Source organism: Pongo abelii, chromosome 13 (genome assembly GCF_028885655.2).
Source record: "Pongo abelii isolate AG06213 chromosome 13, NHGRI_mPonAbe1-v2.0_pri, whole genome shotgun sequence".
Taxonomy (NCBI): domain Eukaryota; kingdom Metazoa; phylum Chordata; class Mammalia; order Primates; family Hominidae; genus Pongo; species Pongo abelii.
In genome coordinates, this window is record NC_071998.2 from 95,929,543 (window position 1) to 95,948,565 (window position 19,023).

Genomic DNA, 19,023 nt, shown 5'->3' on the forward strand with positions numbered 1-19,023 from the left:
GTGCTTCCCCTTATTAGTCCATTAATTTGCCACAACAGTTCTGAGGGAGGTACTATTGTCAGCCCATTTTGAGGAAACTGAGGCACAGAGCTGTATGGAATTATCCAAGGTTACACAGCTGATAAGCATCAAGTCAAGATTTGAACCTAGGCCATCTGGCTGCCAAGTCTGTTCTCTTAACACCAAAGTATATTTCCCAGGGAATATTTACAAGATGTTAATTTTCTACCCACTTCCTTCAACTCCCTGCCACAGCCAACTATCTTGCCACGTCACCAAAGCCACGCTGCTCCCTGGAGCTCACGTCTTTTTGATTTCCAAAAATCAAACCAGAATCAAAGGTCCACCCCACTGACTCCTTAGTACTATCAGTAAATCCGACAGCCAGAGAGGCATGACCCTTTTCCCTCAGTAAAATCCAGCATAACCCTGGGGACTAATTTCCAAAAAGTATTAGTCAGAGCCATATCAGAAAGGCCAAACAGGCCAGGCGTGGTGGCTCACACCTGTAATCCCAGTACTTTGGGAGGCCAACGCACCTGAGGTCAGGACTTTAACATGACAAACATGGTCAGGAGTTCAAACATGGTCAGGAGTTCAAACACGGTCAGGAGTTCAATTGGCCAACATGGCAAAACCCCGTCTTTACTAAAAAATACAAAAATTAGCCAGGCATGGTGGCGAGTGCCTGTAATCCCAGCTATTCAGGAGGCTGAGGCAGGAAGAATTGCTTGAACCCAGGAGGCAGAGGTTGCAGTGAGCTGAGATCGTGCCACTGTACTCACTCCAGCCTGGGCGACAGAGTAAGACACCGTCTCAAAAAAAAAAAAAAAAAAAGAGGGCCGGGCACAGTGGCTCATGCCTGTAATCTCAGCACTTTGGGAGGCTGAGGCGCGTGGATCACGAGATCAGGAGTTCACCCCATTTCCACTAAAAATACAAAAATTAGCAGGGTGTGGTGGCACGCGCCTGTAATCCCAGCTACTCAAGAGGCTGAGGCAGGAGAATCGTTTGAATCCGGGAGGCGGAGGTTGCAGTGAGCCGAGATCACACCACTGCACTCCATCCTGGGCAACAGAGTGAGACTCCATCTCAAAAAAAAAAAAAAAGAAAGAAAGGCCAAACAAGCCAGATTCATGCCATGAACATAAGGGAAGTGGCAGCTGAGCCACTGACTCCGCACAAAAGTCCAGCTGAAGGGAGAGAGAAACTCCATACTCCAGTCAGGATGGCAGGCTGCTGCCTCGGATCTCTCTGCCAGTCTTGTCCCTTTCCGAAAGCCCCTTGACCTTAACAAGGTGTTATGTCCTCCAAAGGGGTCATCTCCAGCCCAGTGACAAAATGCCCAAAGATATTTCTTATCTTTTCCTGGCAAAATCCTTATAAGCTTCAGAGATCTCCACGTCCTTAAAAAAAAAAAAAGGTATTTCAGAAGCCCCCAAATCAGGAGCCATAGCAGGCCAGTTGCAGCCCTAGTCCTCACTGGAGAAGGCCAAGATAAGGAACTCCAGGCCGTGGCAGAGAACCATGTAGGTTGTGCACTATCCAACTCAAATCATCACAGTTCTCATGGAGAGTGCCATTCACATGGACCGCGGTGTGTATGTACCGCCAGAAACGTGTGACTTGTCAGCCCTAGGAACAGCTTGAAAGCCATCCCTACCTGTTCTAGGCATATTCAGCAGGTCTAGAAAATGATCTTTGTGGTCCCACAAAGCACTCACTGGCCTTCTGGAGTGAAAAGGTACTGGTGTGGCCGTAACTTTGGACAGGGCAAGACACCTGCAGAGCTAAGATCTTGCTTGACTCAGAAGTTGCTGAGTTCCATGTACAGTAGAGAGAGGCTACCTGGCTTCCAGCCACACTACAGAATTCACAGCCCTGCCCACACCACTTTGGTCACGCCAGCTAAAAAAAGACGGAGAACTTCCCCCAGATGCCCCACAAGTCTAGGAATTGTTTCCAGACCAGCATAAGCAATGGCAAGGCTGAGGGATTGGCTATGGGGGATGTAGCAGTGGACAAGGGCCTCGCTAAGTGTGGAAATGGGGAACAGACGGAAGCTGGGGAACTTCTCAGAGGGGATGTGAGGATGGCCTACCCCAGGAAGGCAAGAGGCTTCAGCTCCAGCATATGCACTTCCCAACTATGAGCCAAGTAGGATGTCCTAACCACTGCAAGGAGGTACCTGCTCAAGAGGGGACTGTGTCCACAGTGCAACCTGGAGTTGAATGAGAGTCTATAGTCAAGATTTCAGGATGTGGGAGAGGAGCAGGCCTTAGGACCAAGTGGATGTCTGAGCGGAAATGTTCAGTAGGAAGCAGGCTAATGAACCCATTAGGTATCACTAAGCAATACATTTTAAGTAGCTGAAAAGGAAATATACAGTAAAAATAAGACAACAAAGGGTCACCTCCTTCTCCCACCCAGTCATGATTCTCAGCAGCAACAACCCCATCAGAAAGGCCTTAGCTTGGGCCAGTCTGCTTCTCACCCCACCTGAGAATGCCAGATTCACCAGAGATGGGGCACAGCGATGACAGGTGGCTTGGAGTGGGGAGTGAGGATGACTCCAGGGCAAGGGAGGAAGCTTTGGAAGGGGAGCAGTGCTTCTTGCCTCACCATGCCCTGGCAGGAGCAGATGCAGGTGGCAGCCTGAGGCTGACACAAGTTGGTAGGGGGCTCTCTTTTTAAAACAAAATAGTATTTTTTAAAAACCCTACTTTTGCAAACTTTACAAAAACATACCACTGTGTAAACATATTGCTAAGACCCCCAGAGAGGACCTTGAAAGGGGCTATGAAAAATAGAGTAAATATTTTTAGCTTCCCAGTAAATCTACTTTAGGCCTCTGGGTTCATGGCCGCCCTTCCAGAAAGCTCTGGGAGGCAATTTTGTGAAAGAAAGAAGGCCAAGACTTTTTGAAGAACTTCTGTCATCATTATTATTCATAGGCTCTGTTGACCTGGGTTAACACAAGGGAATAAACTATATAATACAATTGTTTAAAGCACTTTTACTTGACCCTCACAATACCCTGTGAAGGACGGGTATTTTATTTTCTCCCACCTTCATTCCACAAAGATTCTCTAATGGCTCACCATGCACCCACTACTGTGCTGGGGCTTGGGATGGAATCATGAGCAAGGCGCCCACCTTGCCCTCAAGGGGCTATAGTCTAGCAGACAGCCCACATCCTTGGGTGGTCCCAGGTGATCCCCCATCCAAGTACTGACCAAGTTTCTGGGCTGAAGCATTTTCTGGTTGTTTCACCAAAGTTCCAATTGCAAGGCAAAGAAACTTAAGGCCCAGAGAGGCCGAACAAGTGGCAAAGGCCAGTCAGCCAAGAACAGAAGGGGAAGCAAAGCAACTCGAATTTATTACGTGTCAACTGTGGGCTATGAGCTTCACTATCGGTCATCCACAGACATTGTCTAATTTAATGCTCAGTGACCCTCAGGGCAGCTAATCTTCAGGTAAACTCTGGGCCAGAAAGAATCAACACATGCCCAAAGTTCACACTTCATGAGGGATGGAGCATGGATTTCTTCCCAAAATGAATCTTAATACAAAGCCCCACACTCACTCTTATATGAATGTTTTCCAATCTTCAATCATTTACAAACTACTCTCACAAGTTTTACCATATTCACAGAAAATGTTTCTTTGAATTAACTTTAATTATATTTCTCCTGTTGAACATCCTCCTAAGCAATAATTTCCATGAAATTGCAATTTGATGTGGGTTAAAATTAAAAGTTCTCATCCACGTACTGCCTAAAATCATCCCAGATACCACACAAAACTCACCCAGAGAAACACTTATCTCTGCCAGTCTGCATCTCACAGAGAAAAAATACAGACATGTCACTTTCCCAAGGGTTTCTGAGGATTTATCCAATCTTTACATCTGAGTTGCAGTCACCATAAGTATTTAAGATGAATGAATGCTTCTCACACTGCCTTGCAAACATTAATTAATTTAGCCACCACTCAACTTGTGTGCCTGTGCTCTGGTTTAGGAAGAAAATAATAAAATGTCTAAAAAGTTCCAGTGATGAGAAAAGTGGGTGAGGCACCCTGTGAGAATTCCTCCTTGGATTTCTTATTAGGATGATTTCAAGGATAATTAAAAGATTTGTCCACGGCTTAATTCCTGAAATGGGAGTTCTTCCCAGTTGGAAGATTATTAAAACAGCACAATAGAGCACTGTAGAAGGAGAACTGCCTGGAGCAGCAGGGGGGTTTAGCCATGATTTATTCCCAGAATATCCCTTCTGTGGTTGTGTAGACTTGGGACAGTCACTTCCCCGTTCTGGGTCAGATTCTTCTCTAGAATAGAAATTCCATATGGAGAGGGGCCATATTTGTCTTGGACACCTCTGTGTCTCAGCACTTCAGTGATTGGCATATAGAAGATGCTCAATAAATAAGGGTTGAATGACTGAATCAACTCATTTATCTATAAATGAACTAACTGGTCTCTAAGGTCTCTTCCAATAAGTGGGAAAAAAACGACGCTCTAGCCAAGGAAATCATGAGAGTATTTGAGTAGAGATCCCCATATCTACAAATCATCTGTGGATAGTCCAGCGAATTTAGCAGATGAAAACTGAAGGAAAGAACAAGACAAACTTTCCAACTGGATCACAGAAGCAGGAGCCCAGTGGCCCAGCACTGATTACAACATAGGCCTGAATGGTAGTGTCTATAGAATCAAGAATCACTTGAACTCAGGAGGCAGAGGCTGCAGTGAGCCAAGATTGCGCCACTGCACTCCAGCCTGGTGACAGAGCGAGGCTCTGTCTTTAAAAAAAAAAGAAAAGAAAAGAAAAAGGAAATTAGTGGTGTTTTAAGGCAGTCTCCACCACTAAGATCAGAAAGTCGGCTTGACAACTTACCCCCATCAGCCAGTCTATTTCAACTGCTGCATAAATTGCAAGGCAGAAGAACAAGGCCAGGTGCTCAGAAATGCATCACTGTCTTAGAAGAATACTGGCTCTCATTTATTGAGAATCTACTATGTGCCAGATACTACATTAGGTTATATAGTTTACATTTCAAGTTAGCTGCTAGTTTATAGTTGAGGAAAAAAGGGTCTACAGGGGTGGTTAGTCTCCACTGGACTGATCCAAGCTTCAGGTCTTTGTCCCACAGTTATCGATGACTTGAATGAGGCCAAAGAGAGTTGTTTATCACATCTCTAGATGATGAGAAAGGAGTAGCAGATATAATACATGGCAAAATCAGAATCTAAAATGGTTTTGGGAGGATGGGATGGCATAGGGAATCTAAACATGCAAAATAAAAAAAAGACATTTTTCCCTTTAGTTCAAAAAGCCAACAATACAACAAAGACATGGAGAACACGCAACTTGCAATTCTGCCTATTTAAAATAATCACAATTTTGTTTGAGTGCACATGGAATATGAGTCAACAAGGTGACGTGAATGCCAAAATGCCTAATGCAATCTCAGACTGCATTAACGGAAATGTAGCACTCAGAACAAGGGAGGCAAAAATCCCTTCCTCCTCTGTGCCAGAATACTTTCATAATTTCCAGTAAATTTCAAGAAGCACACAGACATACTGAAACACATCCAGAGAAGAGGCAGAAATGGGGAGGAAAAACATTCCATAAGAGGAAAGGAGGCCATTTCGCCTAAAAAATCATGGACTTTGGGAAAACAGGGAAAGAAAAACATGAGAGCTGTCTTCAACTATTTCAAGGAAAACAGAATTAGACTTGTTCTCTAGAAAGCATTAACAGGGTGGTGAATATTTTCTAACAATTAGAGCTGTCAACACCCAGAATGAGCTACTTAGTGAGAGGTAGGTCCCTGCCCTGGGAAGGTGGGTGTGTGGTAAAGGAGGTGAATGAGGACAAAGCTCCAAACCAGATCAGCTTCAAGGATCCTCCCAGCCCTGAGGGGAGAGACAGCACAGGAGGGCCAAGCTCATCATGCTGTGATGGGGTGTCAGTGCAGATAAATACAGGTCTCTAAGCGGGGATCCATACTGACATATGCCAGTCTCAGCTTCTCTCCAAAATTGACAGAGTGCTATTCGCAATCAGCAAAAAGTTGGCCAGGTGCAGTGGCTCATGCCTGTAATCCCAGCCCTTTGGGAGGCTAAGGCAGGAGGATCACTTGAGCCCAGGAATTCGAGGCTGCAGTGAGCTCAGTGAGCTCTAAGTGCACCACTGCACTCTAGCCTGGGGAACAGAAAGAGACCCTGTCTCTAAAAAAATAAAACTAAAAATAAAAATAAATTTAAACAAATAAATAAAATAAGTAAATAAAAACAAAATCAGTAAAAAGTTACTGATTTCCTGTAGGAAAAGGCAGTGTTTCTGTGCATTTCCCCCTATACTGAAGCCTGTTTTGTGCTGCAAGATAAGCAAAGAAAGAAAGAATTTGAGAAACAGCTGCAAGGCAGAAAAGGGGACATACTGCGTGAACAGAGAGATGTGAAACAAGCACTGACACAATAATACACTCAAAATCTAAGGGACCTTCTCTCCTCAGAGCTGTGCACACAACTGTAGGGTTTTTAGACACAGATTTGGCTTCTTCACCACTTAACTCATGTCTCCAGTTTCTCAAAGAAGGCCAGGCACGGTGGCTCATGCCTGTAATCCCAGCACTTTGGGAGGCCGAGGCGGGCAGATCACGAGGTTAGGAGATCGAGACCATCCTGGCCAACATGGTGAAATCCCGTCTCTACTAAAAATACAAAAATTAGCCGGGCATGGTGGCGCACGCCTATAGTCCCAGCTACTCAGGAGGCTGAGGCAGGAGAATCACTTGAACCCAGGAGGCGGAGCCTGCAGTGAGCCAAGATTGCGCCACTGCACTCCAGCCTGGTGACAGAGCAAGGCTCTGTCTTTAAAAAAAAAAAAAAAAAGAAAAAGGAAATTAGTGGTGTTTTAAGGCAGTCTCGGCCACTAAGATCAGAAAGTCTGCTTGACAACTTACCCCCATCAGCCAGTCTATTTCAACTGCTGCATAAATTGCAAGGCAGAAGAACAAGGCCAGGTGCTCAGAAATGCATCACTGTCTTAGAAGAATACTGGTTCTCATTTACTGGGAATCTACTATGTGCCAGATACTGCATTAGGTTTTATAGTTTACATTTCAAGTTAGCTGCTGTTTTATAGTTGAGGAAATTAAGGCTGAGGGGTTAAATGGCTTGGTTGAGATGTCACCACTCCAAAAAAATCATAATTCATATTCACTAAGTGCTTCCTATGTGCCAAATACTGTTTTTAAGCAATTACATGTTTTATCTCATTAACAGGTAAGAAGAGGTGGCTGAAAGGGTGCTAACTAACCTATTCACAAAGTCATGCAGCCACAAGATAATGTATGCTAGCACTCTCCTCTGCACCACACTGTCTCTTGCTACAGAGGTAGAGGAAATATCCCCAGCTGTGCCTCTGGTCAACCAGCAGGGGCTCTCCAGTAAATAAGGAAGGACTGAGGCTTTGATCAGGGGTTGTTGCTACCTTTCTGTCTCCTGCACCAGAAGAAACGTCCATGTGCAAGACCAGGACCTGCAGGTCAAGGAAACAGCATCTGGATGGCCTGGCTGCGCAGCCAGGAGTGGTCTAAGTGGATGCTCCAAGCACAGCCATACCTCTCTCTGCTGTGAAGCAGCACCTCCTCCACACTACCCCTAACACAGCTTTGCTTCCCTTTGTCATCAGGTCCCACATTGCCCATTGCCTCTTTTACTGCCCAAGGAAAGCACAGTTCTGTAGCCTTAAAAAAAAAAACGAAAAAAAAAAAAAAAAACCTCAAATCTGAGTCTGGTTTAAACTCTAGAACTTTATCATTTCTTCTTTTGCCAAATAGAAAACAAACTGGTAGGCCTTTCAGCAAAGGCCAGCCAACTCCATCCCTCCCTAAACACCAAACGGAATAAAAAGCACTTCCCTGGAGCAGTGGCAGCCATTGGTCCATGATGGGGAGGAGTAATTTATCACTGACATTGTTTAGAATCACCGGCACATGGTAATAATAAAATGCAGACCAGCTTCTATCGGCTTCGTTATTGCTTCTACATTCTCTACAGACCATGCATACGCCATTACTAGCTGCACTCAGCCAGCTGCTCCCACCAGCCTCTGTCCCCTTGCCAGGCCACTGCCTGAGAGGCTGCTCTGATGCTATGGCAGCCAATGCATCAGTCAGCAAATGCCCACTCCTCAGATACCTCCTGGATGGCATGCAATAAATTGCCTGGAAACTTACCAGATCAGAGGTAAAGATTTCACTTTTTAAAGACAACAAGTTCAAATGCCCATCAGACTAATTGAAATGACTAGGGGAAAATGAATTGCATTCTCTTTTTAGAAAGAAGTGCTTAACTGTCACTTATCCATATCAACTCACAACTGTAATTGCTCTTATATGCACAGAAATACCCTGTCTATAAATCTGTCCATTCACTGCAACCATATGGCCAACTCCAAAAAAATGCAGTTGGCAGCAATCTGCACCCCTAGCTGTCCCTAAGGCCAAGTCTGTGGTATTCTTCTCTGGGGACTTTTCTTCCGTCTTCCCAGAGGAGATTAGTACATCAGTTTCTGTGGCAACCAGCTCCCCTAGTTTCTTCACCAATGCCTCCTGGAGAGGGGCCCTACAGGCCAGCCACCAAGGAGAAAAACCCCTTGGGGAAGATCTAATGGGAACAAGCCCCAGACACCTGGGCTGCTCTCTTTGCCTGGTGCAGGTCAATTTCCAATTATAAACGGATGCAGAGAAGGTTTTTACTTACTTGAGCTGGATTTCTTGATCTGCTGTAATGTTCTCAGAACTTTGCGCATGTCCTTCATGCTGGTGTCTTTCTGGCTGTATAAAAGAAGCCTCCGAGCATCTGAGAACAGGCGAGACACACTGTAAAGGGTGCAAGAAAAGGAGAAAGGCTCCAGTTAGGCCAACTGCCTCTGCTGCTTTACAGAAGTGACTGCCAAGTGCACACAACTCAGCCTGGCTCCCAGGTCCTCCACAGGCTGGCCCTAACCCACTCCCATGGCTAACCACACCCAGCTCCATTCATCACCATGTGCCCTCCCCCACCCATCATCACTGCCCCAAATGCCCTTCTCCATTGGTCTACACACCCAAATCTTACCACCCTTCAAGGCCCGGCTCATCATGCGTGTGCACACACATGCATGCACACACATGCCCCCAGAGCCGACTTATCCATGAGGCACAGTAGGCTCAGTGGCCTGGGCCTGGGATACTCTTAAGGGCATATTAGAATGTTTTAATCTATTTTAAAAGCAGAATTAAAAGTTAATACACTAAAAATGTATGAATAATCATGAATCTGGTCTGGATTGTATTCATCTTTATACCAATGCAGTCATGAAATATAATTTTTAATATCTGTGTATGGAAGGGGCCCATGGAGGCTACAAAGCCAGTCTAGGGTCCATGAACATGACAGTGTGGCCCTGTGTGCTGCAGCTGCAGCTTCCTCAGGATTGTCCTGAGCCCCATCCCATAGTCCTTAGTCCGTCCTAACTCACATCACAGTCCTGTGCATTTGAAGAATCCTCAATGTCTCATTTGGGAGACACTTATTATGCCCATACTTATGTCCAGGCACTGAAGCCAGGAGCCAGGAATACAAAGGGAAGGGGCAGCATCCTGCTTTGCTCATGGAGCTCACACTCGGGGGAGAAAGACCTGCAGACATTGTAGTCTGATGGGGCAGTGACAGAGGTGAGAGAGGGGATCTGATGCAGAGAAGACAGAACTCCCCTAGCCTTGGCTGTCAGCTCCTTATGAGCAAGGACCCTTCCAGCATGCATCTTTGTGCCAGCCCCTATCCCTTAGCTCCAGAGCCAGTCCATTCAGATGCACGTCTGCTGAATGACATCATTAACAACATATAGTATATTCCAAAATAGCTAGCACACAGGACTTGAAATGTTCACAACATACAGAAATGATAAATACTCGAGGTGGTGGATACCCCAAATTCTCTGAAATTCTCCCTTCCCTCATTCTGCAGACTCTCTCATACAAGCATTTACAAAAACAACTTCACTTAAATCCAGCCATTCAAAATTCTCCAGAAGACAAGAAGGGAAGGAAAAGGATTAACTGACAAGTTTGGAAAGAAAACCTGATCTGATACTTACATGGATTTGTTAAAGTTTCCAACAACTCCGGGAGCCTCCCCAGGAGTCGGGTAACGGAAACAGGGGTTGTTGGCATTACAGATAATCCCCTGAACCCAAGGAAGTGTTCCTGCAGAGGGCATGGCTTTATTTGGAAAATGGCCTGTTGAAATCGAGGAGTAGAAAAACACAGGGAGAAACATTAATTCTCTGAAGCGATTTTGAGGTTCCATTTATATAATGCTTCATGCCAAGTCTGTCTGACCCATTCCCCACATCCCAGAGACCTGTCTCTTCTGAATAAATCTGACTCTCAGGTGGAAACGTGGCCTCACATGCCATTCTTAATCTAGTGGACATCATCTGTAGAATGGGGTTCATGATACCAGCGTTGGAGAAGTGATGAGAGGGGTCCTAAGCAGAAAGTCCCTGGCATCCTTAGTTCCTCTGTGACAGCCAGCCTCAGCTCTCAGACATAGAGGGGACTTCGGGATGCCCTAAGCCTATTTTTTCATACTCTAAGGAGGTAACTATGGTAAGATAAAGTGGGCCGGGCACGGTGGCTCGCGCCTGTAATCCCAGCACTTTGGGAGGCCAACGTGGGCGGATCACCTGAGATCAGGAGTTCAAGACCACCCTGGCCAACATGGTGAAACCGTGTCTCTACTAAGCCTACAAAAATTTGATGGGCTTGGTGGCAGCCGCCTGTAATCCCAGCTACTCGGGAGGCTGAGGCAGGAGAATTGCTTGAACTCAGGAGGTGGAGGTTGCAGTGAGCCAAGATCATGCCATCTCACTCCAGCCTGGGCGACAAGAGTGAAACTCCATCTCAAAAAAATAAAAATAAATAAAATAAGATAAACTGACTGACAAAGAACACTCGCAAAGTCAGCTGGCGTGACTGGGAGTAGAACCCCCATCTCCATGGTCCCAATCCAAGCCTCTTCCTCACACCTGCGGTTAGATTGGAATTTAGCTCGTCTCAAACCCCTCTGGTACTCTCCTCAATTTGCCAAACGTTTGTCAGTTTCACCTCCTCTGCCAGCTACAGAGCTCCTCAAGGGCACCTGAAAAACACACAGACTTGGGGTCTGATGTCATCTGTGAAGCTTCAGGGGTTTTGTTGTTATTATTGTTGTTTTGTCACTAATTAAAACCATGAGGCCCCATGCACTAGGCCATCCTCTTGCTCTCCTCTTTCTTTCTTACAATGAGCTTCTTACCAAAAGGATGGGACATATTTGGGCTTGGTCCTAGGATTCGGTTTGGCACAGTTTGGTTTGTGGCCGTAATACATGGATGCTGCTTATGAGGATCAAGATTAATAGGCCTTGGACCAGGGGCTCTTATAACCCAAGTACCTGTTCAGGTATCAACACAAAGGCCAGAGCTCCAGCTTCTATCATATTCTCAGGGCTATCTGTGACCCCAAAAGAGTTCACAGTTATGAAGAACCACAGCTCTAGGTGGTGAAGAACAAGTAGCTTCACAGGCTTTGGGGTCAAACCAATTGGAATTCACATCCAGTCCCTGCAGCTTGCTAAGCAGTGACTTTAGCCAAGTCATTGACCCCATACCCTCAGTTTTCTCATCTGTAAAATGGTGATAAAAGTACAATCAACTTCACAGACCTGTGGTGAGCATCACACGAGACCTTCCAGGCAAAGCATTTTTGCAGAGTGCCTGGTGTAGGACAAAGGCTCAACAAATGGGCCTATGAGGATTTTCCAGGCACTGTGGGAGTGAGTCTACCGTAGCACTTACTCTGCTATTGCCCAGCAGGAACACTCCTTCCATCTCACAGCTACCACCTCCCTCCAAAGCGGGAACCTTGTTTTATTCATCTTTTTATTTTCATGCAAATGGGCTGAGTCTCCCCAGAAGTTAACCCAAAGTCAGGACTTGCTGCACTTTGCATTTCAACATAGGGTCTTTCTTTCTTTTCTATCCATACTCCAACCAGAGAGGAAACATCCAAAGCAAGGATGTGATAAGATCTGATCACTGTGGCCACCCTCTGCAGGGACTCTGGCCTATTGAACATTTACACAGTTAATCTCCCTATCTCCCTGTTAATAGTTCAAGGAAAACCAAACAAGGCCCCTTGCCTAAGTCAGCTGCTCTTCATTCAGGAAGATTTATGTAACCCAGCCAAATACTCAAAGGACCAAAAGATTCTCTCCTTTCAATGCCAGGAGATACTGGCACTGTAGACAGAGTGGCATAGGTGAAAAGCAGCACAGGGCAGTGACGGTGAAGGTATTTCAGGTTATCCCTTAGCAGGGGTGGCAAAGGCCCTTCCTTGTACGTTGTGCCCCATCCTATTTGCAAACAAAAGTAGGATCAGGACTAGGCAGTGGGTGCACAGGAAGACAAGTAAATAATATAATGGGCTCTCAGGACCCAGGGAAGTTTTTAAGACCTTGATAACTCTGGTTTGAACTGGGGAAGATTTACAGAGAATTTCACACCAGTCCTTTGTTCCTAGGGACAAGACACCTCTTCAAGTTTCACCTTAACTTTTAACTCTGCTCTTCCAACTAGGTCCCTGGAGGGTGACGAGAACAGAAGGTAAGGTTGCAAGAAGTGCATGGATGTGGCCGGGCATGGTGGCTCATGCCTGTAATCCCAGCACTTTGGGAGGCTGAGGCAGGTGAATCACCTGAGGCCAGGAGTTCGAGACCAGCGTGGTCAACATGGTGAAACCCTGTCTCTACTAAAAATACAAAAATTAGCCCGACGTGGTGGCACATGCCTGCAGTCTCAGCTATTTGGGAGACTGAGGCAGGAGGCTCACTTGAACCTGGGAGGCAGAGGTTGTAGTGAGCGGAGATTGCACCACTGCACTCCAGTCTGAGCGACAGAGCAAGACTCCATCTCAAAACAAACAAAGAAGTGCATAGATGTAAGGAAAAGTCTCATTTACCATCTGTATATACAAGAATATCAGAACTTTTCTGAAAATTTATGATCTGGAATCAGAGGAATCTAGGTTAAAACTCAACAACTTGCCCAAGATCACAACCTCGGTGAAGGGCAGAGGCAGGATACAAACAAACCCCAACTTGTCTGATGCCAAAGACATTTGCTATTTCCACTACACCATCCTGCCTGCTTGTAATCATTCCAGAAAATCATTCGTCTAGTAGATGAAAAAACTGAGTTTGCCCTTGAAACTTTTACTTCAGTGGTGCTTGGCATAATGCTTAAATAAAATCTAAAATGTATTTGCTCATCAATCAGAAAAATCTCTTTGGGGTTCTAAAAGAGAAAACAGAATTATCTCATAGGCATATAAATTGTGTATAAATTTTAGTTTATGCTTTTTTTTGTTTTTTGAGACAGTCTCACTCTGTTGCCCAGGCTGGAGTGCAACAGCACGATCTCGGCTCACTGCAACATCAGCCTCGCGGGTTCAAGCAATTCTCCTGCCTCAGCCTCCCCAGTAGCTGGGATTACAGGTGTGCGCCACCACGCCTGGCTAATTTTTGTATTTTTAGTAGAGACTAGGTTTCACCGTGTTGGCCAGGCTGGTTTCAAACTCCTGACCTCAAGTGATCCACCCACTTTGGCCACCCACTGTGCCTGGCCCGCTCTTTTCTTTTTTGGTGAAATCAGAAAATCACGTCTCAGAAAATGTTTCTTGAGGGGTGTGTGTGTGTGTGTGTGTGTGTGTGTGTGTGTTTAATATGACTATGGGTGATGTGCATTAGAAAATCAGCAAGTAAATAACTGTTGCTATGTATTGTGAGAAAGATGGGACCAGGCCAAGAAACACAATTAAAAGGTGGCCCTGGCCCCACTGCTTTCCTGGAAAAACAGTATCTCATAAGCTTGTGGGTCTTGTAGGGGTATGGACTGAGCTGCTTAGCGGTAGGAAAAATCACCAGGGCAGTGAAACTGAAGTCCCAGCTACATTTCCCAGCTACGTAAATGTTGATCCTTTAGATTTGGCTGTTTCTGCAGTGTCAATCCACCCACTGAGCCCGGCCCTAAGAGAAAGACTGTGATTGTAAGATGATACACTGACAATAATAATATGAGGTAGGTATTACTATTCTCTGTTTAAAAGAAGCTTAAATCACTTGTCCAAGGTCATATGCTTAGTGAATGCTGACACCAGAATTCATACCCAGATAACCTGACATCTGGAGCTTGTGTTGTTAGCCACTACTGTATTTTCTATGCTCACTGTAAAGGCTGTTATCAAAATACATGATTGACAGTCAGATGATCTAAGTTCTATTCAGGGTTGTTATGAGAATAAAATAAAATAATATTAGTAAAACTGAGAAGTTCTACACAAATGCTGCTTAAAATTCTGTGTTCCGTGATTTGCAATGTGTGATTAAGACATCATGCATATGGAAAAGACTAGGTGTTAAGGCATTATCTTAAATGTGCTTTTAATCACCACTTTCTAAAATTATCAGTAAGATCATTCTATTTTCATGATTTAAAATGTGTAAAAGAGATGTTGTCTACTGTTACAATTATCACCATTCACTAGGACTGAAAACAGTCTCCTGAGTTCATGCCTTATCAACAAATGAGAAGCCTAGGTTTTCTGATTCAAAGCACGTGTGATGTTTCCCAAAGACAGCATCTTTGAAAAGTCCAATTTAGCCTACGTTCATTGCCTGGATTTTCCCTGCCATTGGTGAGTCTCAGGCAACATCCACAGTTACTTACATTCATGTTGTTCATAGGGTGGGTAGCTCAGCCGAACAGAGATCAGGATCAGGAAGATAAATAGAGGCCAGGCCACTTCCAGCAGCAGCTGACACTGAGTGGGAAATAAGACAGAACACTGTAAATTTAAAAATAACATGGATGTCCAATGCCACTGGGATCTGGGAAATCCACAGAAAACTTCATTTACTAATTAATCAATTTCGCCAGTCTCTCCCACCACTCTCTAAGCTTTAACAGAACTGTTTGGAGTTCCAACATTTTAACATACCATTCCATACACCTCTGTGTCTTCCCTTAGGTAAGGGAAGATGCTTCCTATCCTGCTTTATCTGGTTCACTTCTACTCATTCTTCAGGATTCATCGTGGCGTAATTTCCTTTACTAAAATCTCAGCCTGAGCTAGAAACCCTCCTCCTGTGCTACTCCAGTAACCCAGGCACACTCCTCCCGTAGCATTTTCCTGGAGCTCCTGAAATCATCTGTTTCTGTTGCTGGCTTCCTCAGCACATTGAGCACTCTGAAAGCAGGCACCCATCTGTCTGCATTCCCAGCCTTAGCACAGTGCCAGGTATGTGGTGACTATGTTGAAAGGAGAGGACCAGGGCAACCTGCTGTGCTAAATACACACAACCCTCGCTCCTCTAATTGCACACAAAGCTGATCCCTATGGGGCAGAGAAGAGGGCTCTCAAAGACAATGAAAATTCACACATAGTTCCATATTGACCTGTGTGCACTCAGGACTGTAAAGAGAGAGTGCGAAGTCCTTCCCCATTTGTCCAGGTCTGGTCACCATCTTCTCCGATGAGTTAAAAGATCACTGAACTTCTAAGCAAGCATGATACACTGGTTAAAACAATGAGGTTTCTCCAAAGGAAAACCCTGCCTCAGTGAATTACCAGGGGATAAATTAGCAGAAGGACAAGATGGAAATCACTAGACATAATGTAATTGAGCCAGTAATGTTCAGACAACTAGTTACACTGCCTGAAGTCTATCACCTCTCCCATTCCTTTCATTTCTATATTCCAACATTGTAATCAAGATAAACACCAAAGAGCCCAAAAGAGTCACAGGGCCTTGTGTTTAAGAGTAATTATAACTTATAACTGTTGCTTCAGAGTCACACAGCCAAGAGAACACTGGTATAAAATCCCTTTATGTCTTCTTTTTTTAAAAAAAGCAAAAGATTGGGCTGGGCGCAGTGGCTCATGCCTGTAATCCCAGCACTTTGGGAGGCTGAGGCGGGTGGATCAGCTGAGGTCAGGAATTCGAGACCAGCCTCGCCAACATGGTGAAACCCTGTCTCTACTAAAAATACAAAAAAGTAGCTGGGCATAGTGGTGGGTGCATGGAATCCCAGGTACTTTGGAGGCTGAGGCAGCAGAATCGCTTGAACCCAGGAGGCGGAGGTTGCAGTGAGCTGAGATTGTGCCACTGTACTCCAGGTGGGGCGACAGAGAGAAACTCCGTCTCAAAAAAAAAAGCAAAGATTTTTTTTTTTAGACAGGGTCTTGCTCCGTCGTCCAGGCTAGGGTACAATCTAGAGATCATAGCTCACTGTAACATCAAACTCTTGGGTTCAAGTGATCCTCTCCCCTAGGGCTCCCAAACTGCTGGGATTACAGGCGTAAGCCACTGCACTCAGCCAAAGCAGAAATTTTTTTCTTGATCTTCAAGTCCTTATATTTTTATGGAAAATTTGAAAATAAAAAAATACAGAAAGTTTAAAAAGGTAAATATAAGTCACCTTAATCCTACCTCCCAGAGACAATCCCTAGTAGACTGAACTAACAATGGATCTCTGTTAATATCTTTTGTCTTTTTTCATGCATACATAAATAATATTTTTTCTCTACAATATTGAGACTATGCAGCATATATACTTTTGTATTCTGCTTTTTCATTTCATATCATACTGGGAGAGCATTTCCCATGACATAAAATATACTCTTAAAACATGTCTTGTAATGTCTACTTGATATTCCACTCTATGAATAGATCATAATTGAACGTTTCTGCTATTGCTTGTGCTTCAGATTGTTTTGAGTGTTTATTTATTTATTTATTTGTTGTTGTATTTCTGATATTTAAAAAAAACAGTTTTCTATTTCCAAAGACCTTTGATACGGTTCTCCATTACACTCTTTTAAAAAATCTTTTCGGGGATGGACATGGTGGCTCATGCCTGTAATCACTTTGTGAGGCTGAGGCAGGCGGATCACCTGAGGTCAGGAGTTGGAGCCCAGCCTGGCCAACATGGTGAAACGCTGTGTCTACTAAAAATACAAAAATTAGATGGGCATGGAGGTGTATGCCTATAATCCCAGCTGCTTGGGAGGCCAAGGCAGGAGAATCACTTGAACCCAGGAGGCTAAGGCAGCAGAATCGCTCGAACCCAGAAGGCCTAGGTTGCAGTGAGCCGAGATCACGCCACTGCATGATCAGAGTGAGACTGGGCAGAAGGAAATACAGCAAGATAATGATAGTGGATATACTAGGATGATAAGAACATAGGTGTGGCTGGCGCAGTGGCTCCTGCCTATAATCCCAGAACTTTGGGAGGCCAAGGCAGGCGGATCACCTGAGGTCAGGAATTTGAGACCAGCCTGGCCAACATGGTGAAACCCCATCTCTACTACAAATACAAAATTAGCCGGGCGTGGTGGTGCATGCCTGTACTCCCAGCTACTTGGGAGGCTGAGGCAGGAGAATCACTTAAACCTGGGAAGCGGAGGTTGCCGTGAGCTGAGATCACGCCACTGCACTCCAGCCTGGGTGACAGAGCAAGACTCTGTCTCTTTAAAAAAAAAAAAAAAAAAAAAAAAAGTGATGTTTTTAATACTTTCCTGTCTTTTCTAAATTTTCCACAATGAGCATGTACAAATTATCTCATGGAACAAAAAAACATTGCTACCATAAAACTATCAAGAATAGTTTGCATAGACGGCACAAAAGAATGAAAAATAAAGGCAAATGGATCCTTCTCTGGAAGAAAGCATGCTGACAGTGGAGTACTCAAGACCAAAGATGGGGCTGGTCTTGCTAATATTTCTGTAAATAATCCCAAAGAGGCAACATACTCAAATCTCCAAGCTTGGGAATGACATTCAGCCTTTTCTTTTTTTTTTTAATAGCAAACACCTTTTTATTCTATAGCTTACTTTTTAAGTTGAGATATACATATATATCACATTGCATATCTTAAAGATATACAATTTTTATTTGTCAATTATACCTCAATAAAGCTGGGGGTGGGGGTGGGAAAGAAAGCAATTTTCTTTCTGCCAAAGAACAAAACCATGACTCTACGAAAATAAACTTTTCTCCCAGCTGAGCCAGGACTCCCTCATCTCAATTTCCCCAGGTACTTTGTGTCTGTATCAGCACTTGGTACACCAAGAACCCTATTTATATATAAGCTTCTCCTTTAGGGTCACTTTCTTCTTACTAAGCCTACCACATGATAACAGCTTTAAAAATGTTTGGTGAGTAAATGAGCTGAAGTTTAGAAAATAATGAACATGGAAATATAAATCAATTGAGCCCTTTGGGAAAGCAATGTAACAATACGTATTCAAGAGTCATGTTTATCCCATTTGCCCAATTACTATTCCTGGAAATTCATCCTAGGAAACTAAACTTAAGATATCAAAAAGCTATATGCATAAAGTTATTCATTCATTGAAACATTATAATTGCAAAATATTGGAAACAACTTAATTGCATAGCAATAGGGAAATGATTCAATTATGGTACATGTACTCAACAATATATCATGCCATCATTACAATGTTTATGAAACACACAAATCATTAGCCATATAATATTAAGTGAAAAAAGCAGAACACAAAATTATATGCCATTCCAAGCTTGTAGCTAAATAAAATCACTTACAAATATTAACAAAGACAGGAATACAACTTTTTTTTTTTAATGGCATGACTGTAAATAAATTAAGAAAATACTGAGGCCGGGCGCGGTGGCTCACACCTGTAATCCCAGCACTTTGGGAGGCTGAGGTGGGTTGATCATGAGGTCAAGAGTTCAAGACCAGCCTGGTCAACAGGGTGAAACCCCATCTCTACTAAAAATACAAAAAATAGCGGGGCGTGGTGGCGGGAGCCTGTAATCCCAGCTACTCGGGAGGCTGAGGCAGGAGAATTGTTTGAACCCGGGAGACAGAGGTT

The 19,023-nt window shown here is 44.3% G+C and overlaps 1 protein-coding gene across 2 annotated transcripts in view; it reads right to left on the minus strand.

The window, feature by feature from the left end:
* ABCA1 (ATP binding cassette subfamily A member 1) overlaps positions 1-19,023 on the minus strand; it is a 147,107-nt gene that overhangs the window by 93,261 nt on the left and 34,823 nt on the right. For both annotated transcript variants that reach the window (XM_054520393.2, XM_024252473.3), the window contains exons 3-5: positions 14,832-14,925; positions 10,161-10,302; positions 8,783-8,901 (exon numbers count right to left, since the gene is read on the minus strand). In XM_054520393.2, coding sequence (XP_054376368.2) covers positions 8,783-8,901; positions 10,161-10,302; positions 14,832-14,925 — 355 coding nt within the window. The remainder of the gene's footprint in view (positions 1-8,782; positions 8,902-10,160; positions 10,303-14,831; positions 14,926-19,023) is intronic.